General features: G+C 26.9%; 1 protein-coding gene across 1 annotated transcript; it reads right to left on the reverse strand.

The window, feature by feature from the left end:
- Positions 1-3125: 3125 nt before the first annotated feature.
- LOC136089898 (lithostathine-1-beta-like) lies at positions 3126-7493 on the reverse strand. The gene is made up of 4 exons (XM_065815995.1): positions 7427-7493; positions 5393-5596; positions 5108-5296; positions 3126-3271 (listed from the first exon to the last, which is right to left on the reverse strand). Exons 1-4 carry the CDS (start codon positions 7491-7493, stop codon positions 3126-3128), a joined length of 606 nt encoding a protein of 201 aa, XP_065672067.1.
- Between the last annotated feature and the right edge of the window lie 1527 nt (positions 7494-9020).

A 9020-nucleotide genomic window follows, 5' to 3' on the forward strand; every position in this document is an offset into this window, starting at 1 on the left:
ACTTCTGATAACTAATGTCGTAAATATATGTATTTCATTAAAAAACAGTGACTTATATATCAATTTTGCTTAAAACTACTATTTAACTGTAATTTAGACATGTAGTTGTAAACTGGAATTTGAAAATGATATTTATCTTTATAAGTAATAACATTGATAGTTAAGGAAACCGTCATTTAGTCTATCCAGCTGATTATTTCTAGTTTTAGTACCAGTTTTTAAATAAATTGAATTTCAATATCTTTATAACTTTTAAAGCGCAGATTTTATAAAAAAACGCATGATATATATTTACACTTTAATAAAAATTAAAAAAAAAAAATACATAGATTTATATTTATAGCCCTCATTCAATGGTAATTTTTTGCAACTTTTGATAAAAATTAAAAAATTGCGGTCGTTTTGGACCAAATTTTGTATTACTTCAAAAAAGGGAATTTTTAAGGCAAAAAAAATCGCCTTGGTCTCTGTTTGGAAGTTAAATAACATAATTTACAATACATTGATTTGCTTTTATTTGCAAGGTTTTTACTTAAGATTAGTGCATTTACTAACTTCCACGGAAGTTAACAAATGTTAACTTACGTTCACGGAAGTTAACATTTGTTAACTTCCGTGAACGTAACAACCATTTTAGAAATATATTAATTAACTGATTGATTGCTCACAGCACAATGAATTGCAGGATTAAGATTGTAAGTTCACAGCTGAACAAATACCAATACTTATGCGTGTTACCCCAGCTATTAAGCAATCAACGATTAAGCATCATTGCCCGTTTCGGTAGAAAGATTTATTAGCGATTTTGCTAATTTTAAAATGTTACCTTGTAGATGTACTCTTTTTTTTAAAACAAATCATTCATACCCAACACAATTTTCGAATAACAATTATATTCAAACAAAAACAAATTATTCTGCTACTAAGTTCTCGATCGCAATCATGGACCTAAATTATGAAACACACTAATGAACAAAAAGTTAAACCTATTACTTTCCTAGATCAATTTAAAAATAAACTTAAACAAAAACTATTAGTAATTGTCAACGAATTAGACTTCTTCTGAAATTTTTAAACAGGAGAAATCACTTATTTTTTACGTTGTTTTTTTTTACTACATTCTTGATTATATTTTTTCTTGATCTTGATCTGAATTATTATAAATCTTTAATACCTTGAAGTAAAAACACCTTTCCAATATCTTTCATGTCAAATTTAAATAAAGTTTGACGATAAATTTTAAAGTTCTCACTGAGAGTGTTGAAGCCAACTGCTAGGCCTCCACTTATAAAACTATGATATGCAAAATCAAGAGCAGGACGCATATAGGTGACTACAGTTTATCCACCTAGTTAAATTTTTAATTTCAATTGTAAAGATTTTAATGTACCAATATTTATCATTACTCTAAATATAAGCTAAAAGTTCCTCTAAAAAAAGTTTTCTAGAGCTTGGTACTGATAAACTTTTTATAGCAAAACTTGGTTTCAAAAAGTCAACACTTTCTAACGATTTTTTTGTCACAGTATACTTGAGGCAAAAAAGCTTAACAAAACAAAAATTTTCTTAATCCCTATCATATATAAACAGCATTGTTTATATATGATAGGGATTGGAGAGATGAGCGACTCCATGGCAGTCTTGATACACCATCCCTCTCGGGAAAAAATCGAGTTACCATGGTATTAACAATGATGAATTTATTTTTCATTAGCGCTTTTACTATTAGTATAGTTATTACCTATACTTGGAAAAAAAAACATTTTTAAACATATTAAAAAGTCTATGATGGAGAACATTTTAGAGGATTTAATTGGTGGTCAATGAACAATAAAATAGTGGAAATCACTCCCGCAGCTGAGCAAAAAGCAAAAGATTGCTCAATATCACTTTACAGATCAAGAGTTTCAGCGGTAATTAACGGTAGTTTAAAAATTCTTTTGAAACGAGTTACTCACCAAGAGCTGGTTAAAATTCCTGTTGATGAAATTACAGGTCTTTATCAACATGAGTCGCTAAATTGATCGCGACTCATGCTGACGTTACCCGCCTATCTTGGACTTTTAGGAAGCAAATTAAGCAAACTAAAATCTCCTGAAAAAATAATTAATAAACAATTAGAAAATAACAACAAACAACAATAAAATTCTGTATAGAAACATTTTATTTAGTTATCCGATAAGGGATCAAGCGTAACTTTTAGTTAGTTAGATACTTTGAAATAAAAAGCAGCGTAAAAAATGTTTACATTTTTAATAAAACTCAAATGAAAAAAAAATAACTCAAACGATCTTTTAAAAGGTTTTTTTAATGATTATGTTTTCAGAACAATTTACGGCATCTACCATTTCGAATAAGGTGATAACATTACCATCACGTGACAACCTCGACCTAATCCATATAAGCCTTGAGCACACCTGTCAATAATTAATTTACTGAACTACTAAATACAAATTTAAAATTTTTCTACTTTTAAATACAAAAAAGATTATATTATTGAGCAAATGTCTTTGTTATATTTTAATTACATATATAAAAGGTAGAGGTTTGACACCTTTTTTTTCTAGAACAAAAGCACTGTATATTTATATGTATATATATATATGTATATATATATATATATATATATATATATATATATATATATATATATATATATATATATATATATATATATATATATATATATATATTATATATATATATAGGGGAGAATGGTGTACAAAAGAGTTATTTTAAAACTTTTACAAATATAACAAAAAAGACCTAAAATATAGTCTGTAAAAGTATAATTTCTTCAATTTGATGATATTAGTTACTCAACAATATTTTATTAAACATCCAATCATCTTTCTTCATCCCTTTACATTTTCACAAATTCAATACATTTGTATTGAATTTGCGCCTAGATAAAAACTTTAAGCTGGATTTTTTTTAAATCTGAATCTTTCTCAACTTCAAAATCTACTTCTTACTGAGCAAATACTTAGTCAGATACTAAATTTACATTTTCCTCTAATTACGGTACTTAGCTCCAAGGTAAAGATCAGGCAATTTGTTCAAAACAGGTCCCGGTTGTTAATTATCAATTTTGTGTTTCATTTTTTGCCAGATTTTTTTTTTGCTTACTTAGCTTTTTCTTTTTTAATTTGAAATGTTACCGAGCTGGAAGTTAAAATGCAAGATTTTTTCTTAGGACGACCTTTTCCAGTTTGTTTCTCTAGTTGAGATTTTGCATTTTGTGACCAACCATCAGGACAATTAAATTTCACTAAAAAAAAAAAAAACTTTTGATCAAGTAAAGCACGACCTAATGAGCAAAGGAAACAACTCCTTATCAAATCTTGTATGAAACTTATCAATTCATACAACGCCATTAAATTTATATTAATAACATAAAAGTAATGGTGTGTATCTTTATATATTGCTTATGTCTTTAAAATTGGTATTACATTAAAAAAAGTTTGGTAACCAAGCTCTACATTGAAAAAAATATAGCAAAATTATAACAATTTCTTTTAACATTGCTCTACTCTTGAACTAGCGTTAGCATGTTTAATGCTGCAATTTAATGTATAATTTTTAAATTATTACATATATATAATATATAGAATGATTTAGTCTGACATGTTATAAAATCTGGAAAATTAAATACAAAACTCCAAACAAAGGTTTTTTAAATTTTATCTAATTCAAGTTTGCAGAATTAGTTCTATATACAGTAAGAAGAGTTAAGAGAATTAAAATTAAAATAATACAAAACAAGATTTGAGATTATATGTTGTTTTTTCTCCATAAAATCATCATTCCTAAATTCTAAAGGTTGCTCTTTCTTCAGTTTAGACATGAACATATGCTAACATGACCATGTCTAAAGAATGCCAGAGATGTACAAGAAATAACTTTAGAAATTTAAATCGGTTTTTTTAAAAACTCATAAGACCTATTATTTTAAAAAAAGTTTATAACTTTAAAAAATCTTGTGCAAAGTTTTGTAATATACACGTTAACCACTTTTGCATTTTATTATCACAAATATTGTTTGTGAAAAATATTTCTTTTCAGCAAAATATCATCCTTTTTAATTTGATTGTTTGAGAAACTTTGAGCTGTCCCAACTACGATTCTATAGCTTAGTTTCAGTCAACCAATATGGACACTTTAAACGCACTGTTGTAGTTTTGCTCATTTAATAATTAGAAGAAAATTAGTGGCAGCGCCAAGAGTGGCAAGACAAAGACTAACTGCAATTAAAATGCTGAAGAATTAATGATTTGGTATTTAAAGTGGGTGCCAGTAATGGTCCACTAAGTAACCACTTAGCAAAACTCGAATGAACAACTTAAAATGACTATATCAGCCGACCACAAATCTACTAAAACATAGTTAGCTGGGTTATATAACCTTAAAATATATTTAAGGAACAAAATATTTGCTCAAGATTTCATAGTTAGTTAAGATATATCTTCGGCCCAAGTAACATTCCTAATGGTGAAAATTCGATATAAGGAAGCATATGTAGTGGGCTAACATTAGGATTTCAACAATTTTAACAAATTGTTGAATGAAAAATTGTTTTGTTAAGAAAAATTTTTTTTAAACTATCGCTTTTCCCATTCAACAGGCTGTAAGTTTTAAAAAGAAAACTTTTCCTCAATGCAATTTAATGTAGTTCCCTAAATTTTCTCAAACCTCACATTCTCATGTATAAGTGTATAAGTTTGTATATATTTATATAGAAACTTATACACTTATACATGAGAATGTGTTGTTTATATATATATTAAAAAAATATTTTATATATATTTATATATATATATAACCTGTATACCTAACTATAAAGTTCAATTTTCTGATAATATTAAAAAACTTATACATTTATACATGGAATGTGAAAATATATATATATACATATATATATATATATATATATATATATATATATATATATATATATATATATATATATATATATATATATATATATATATATATATAATAGTAAATTTCTAAAAACATTTAATCTAATTTAGAAAATAAAAAGGATTTAGTTTTTGATTTTAATATAAATAACATAAAAAAGAACAGCTTCTTTGAATTTCTTTACTTGTCTTAAGTTCACAAAAAAAACTGAAACTTCTTCCGCAGTCAATATCATTGAAACCACCATAAGATATTTCTACACAATGCTCGTTTCCATCAAGATTGTTAGGTTCTTTAATTTTCCAATTAGTGTATGATAAAGGTGTACCATCTGACCACTCAAATTTTCTTAAATCTTCATTATCATGAAGACCTTTTTTCAAAGTATAAAAAGTTTTTATAATTTTATTTTTCAAATTTTTATTTTTTAATTATGAATCAAAAAAAATTTATAAATAAAAAAACTTACCAATCCAGATACTAGTGCTTTTTAAGTTATTGCTAATAATATAGTTTGAAATAAATGTATTTTCCACTTGGTCTTCTACACTTAATAAAGTTCCTTCATAACTCTGACATGAAAACAATGAATCTTGATAAGTTTTTACGCTGCTCTGATACAGGTAGCAATATCCTGCATTTTTTGACCAACCACTGGGACATTTAGGATTCACTAAAAAAAAAAAAACTTTGATCAAGTATAACTATAATCTATAGAGCTAAGGAAACAACTCCTTATCAAATGTAGAGTGGAACTTATCAGTTCATATAACATTATTAAATAATCACTTTCTAACAATAGGGTAATGGTGTATATCTTAATGTATTGCTTATTTCCGCAAAATTTGTATTACATTAGAAAAAGATTGGTAACCAACTTCAACATTGTAAAAAAAAAGGCAAACTTTACACAATTTCTTTTAACATTGCCCTACTCTTGAGCTCGCATTAGCTTGTTTGATGATGTAAATACTTTTGTAATAATTTGTAAATATTCTATATATTATTTGGAATAATCATGTCTGACATATTTTAAAATCTGAAACAATTAAATACAAAACCTCAAGCAAATATAATACCGATATTTTAAGTGCGAACTTAAAAATAATAACCGATCGACTTGACAAACTTAAAAACAAGTTTAATAAAAACAAATCGAAACTTGTAATTGTTGAAAAAGACATCAGTGATTTGAAGGAAAGTATTAACTCTCAGGAAGAAAACTTTTTAAATAAAATATTACAAACAAACAGTTTGTTAGACATCGAAATTGGCAATTTAAAAAACAAATTTAATTACTTGGAAAAACGTTCACGACAGAATAACCTAAGAATTGATGGATTAACTGAGCTGCCCACTGAAACTTGGAATGATCGTGCAAATGAGCTTAAAAATATATTTATAAACAAGCTGAGAATCTCCGAGGAAATAATAGTTGAAAGAGCTTATCGTATCGGGAAAATAAAAGAAGATAAATCTCCACGAACCATGATTATTAAATTATTAGACTTTCAAAATAAAAATAAAATATTAACATCAGCAAAAAAACTCAAGGGAACGGGTATTTTCATTAACGAAGACTTCTCGAATGAAACAATGGAGATTAGGAAAAAGCTTTGGGAAGAAGTCAAACGGCTACGCAAAGAAGGTAAATACGCTATTATCAAATATGATAAAATATTTGTCAGAGAATTTCGTAAATAGGAGAGTGCATGCAAAAAAATAAAATAATAAAAAAAAAAAAACCGCAATCTTTGTAATTAAATTATGTAAACCGACAAAATGGCAATCGAAACAATAGAGTTTGAAACCCATTACTCCGATTATTTTAAAACCGCAAATAATATTTTACCTAACGATTTTTATCACGCAGATAAAAAAATATTTAACGAAAAATGTTGTAATACAGAATATTTTGAAATTGATACTTTTAAATCCCAATTCAAACGAGGTAATGAAGATTTTACAGTTATTCACATAAACATAAGAAGTATTAACTCAAATATCGACAAATTGAAAAGTTTTCTTTTAGAATGCAATTATTCATTCAGCATGATTTGTATTACAGAAACGTGGTGTACTGACGAATTTTCTCAAGCAAATTCAAACCTTCAAATTACTAACTACCACATGATTTCTTTTGAAAGGAAAATACCCAAAAGAGGAGGAGGAATTTTAGTTTATATTCGGAATGATCTTAAAAAAAAAATTAGAAACGACCTCTCGTTCTCCGATGCCGACAATGAGGCCTTCACCATAGAAATAATCAATAAAAAGAAAAAAAACATTCTAGTAACTACTTGTTACAGGCCACCTGATGGCAATATTATCAAATTTTCTAACTATCTAAACCAAATCTTTATAAAACTCAACAATGAAAAAAAATATATATTTTGCATAGGAGACATGAACATAGATTGTTTAAAATACAATGAAAACAATAACATTAAAATTTTCTTTGATAATTTGTTTCAGCTCGGTATATTCTTATTAATTAATAAACCCACCAGAGTCACTTCAACCTCAATTACAGCCATAGATAATATACTGACCAACTCATTTTTAGACATATCTTTAAAAACAGGAATATTTAAAATTGATATATCAGACCACTTTCCAATATTCTTCTCACTTACACAAAACTCTTCCTCATTAAATAATTCAAAAATTAAAACATATAAAAGAAAAATTAACAAATCTTCGATTCACAAATTTAAAGAAACTTTATCAAAAACAAATTGGTCAAATGTTTATCAACAATGCAACCGAGGACTTACAAATACTGCTTATAATATATTTATTGATATTTTTCTTGAGCACTACAATAAACACTTTCCAATTATTGAAAAAGAAATAAAAGTTAAATATTTGAAATGTCCATGGGTAACCTACGGAATAAAGAAATCGTCAAAGAAAAAACAAAAACTATACATTAAATATTTAAAAAATAGAAACGAAAAAAATCTTACTGTCTATAAACAATACAAAAACCTTTTTGAAAAAATTAAAAATAAATCAAAAAAAATCTATTATTCTAAACAATTACAAAAACACAATGGTAGCATTTAAAAAACATGGGAAATTATGAACGATATTATCGGAAAAAACCAAAACTAAATCCGAAATGTTACCCTCCAGAATTGCGGAAAATGGAATTGAGTATACAGATAAAGAAACTATCTCCGACAAATTTAATAACTTTTTTGTAAAAATCGGTCCTAACCTGGCATCCAAGATAAACAACTCAAACAATTCATTTAATAACTATTTTACTGACCATACTAGTTCATTTTCTGAGAGTGACCTAAAATTGGAGGAATTTGAAGAAGCAAAAAAATCAATCAGAAAGAACAAAGCTCCGGGCGTCGATGACATTTCCAGCAATGCAACCTTAGACCTAATGGACAACATTAGCTCGTCATTTGATAAAGGAAAATTTGTATTGGGAGTTTTTATCGATCTTACAAAAGCTTTTGATACTGTCAACCATAAAATACTGCTCGAAAAAATGAGAAAATACGGTATAAAAAATCAAACTAATAAATGGTTCACTAATTATTTAAATAACAGGCAACAATGTGTTATTATAGACGGTATCACTAATACGGAGTTATTAAAAATCAAATGCGGTGTCCCCCAGGGATCTATTCTTGCACCTTTATTATTCCTTATCTACATTAACGATCTTCCTAAAGCCTCTACAAATCTCGATTGTATAATGTTTGCAGATGATACCAATCTGTTCTATTCATCTACCTCTATCAATGGCCTCTTTGATAAAGTCAACTTTGAACTTCAAAATCTTAAAACATGGTTTAGTGCTAACAAATTATCATTAAACGCGCAAAAAACTAAATATATTTTATTTCACTCAAAGAAACAGAAGAACAAACTACCATCAATTCTACCGACACTAAGTATTGATTACAAAAAAACTGAAAGAACCCAAACAATTAAATTTCTTGATGTGATTATTGACGAAAATGTTTTATGGACAGCTCATATAAATGCCATCAACACTAAAATATCTAAAAGTATTGGTATACTTTTTAAAGCTAGACCATTTTTATCGCAAAAAACCAAAAACTTCTTTACTT

The sequence above is a fragment of the Hydra vulgaris genome, chromosome 13, assembly GCF_038396675.1.
Source record: "Hydra vulgaris chromosome 13, alternate assembly HydraT2T_AEP".
Lineage (NCBI taxonomy): Eukaryota > Metazoa > Cnidaria > Hydrozoa > Anthoathecata > Hydridae > Hydra > Hydra vulgaris.

What these genes read in the sequence shown, in the direction of transcription:
- LOC136089898 (XM_065815995.1), bottom strand. Translation starts at nt 7,493, where the DNA reads ATGTCTAAAAATGAGTTGGTCAGTATATTATCTATGGCTGTAATTGAG. An exon ending in AAGCACTAGTATCTGGATTG is followed by an intron (nt 5,297 to 5,392) that starts GTAAGTTTTTTT and finishes CTTTGAAAAAAG; the next exon opens with GTCTTCATGATAATGAAGAT. An exon ending in TTTTTGTGAACTTAAGACAA is followed by an intron (nt 3,272 to 5,107) that starts GTAAAGAAATTC and finishes TTTTTTTTTTAG; the next exon opens with TGAAATTTAATTGTCCTGAT.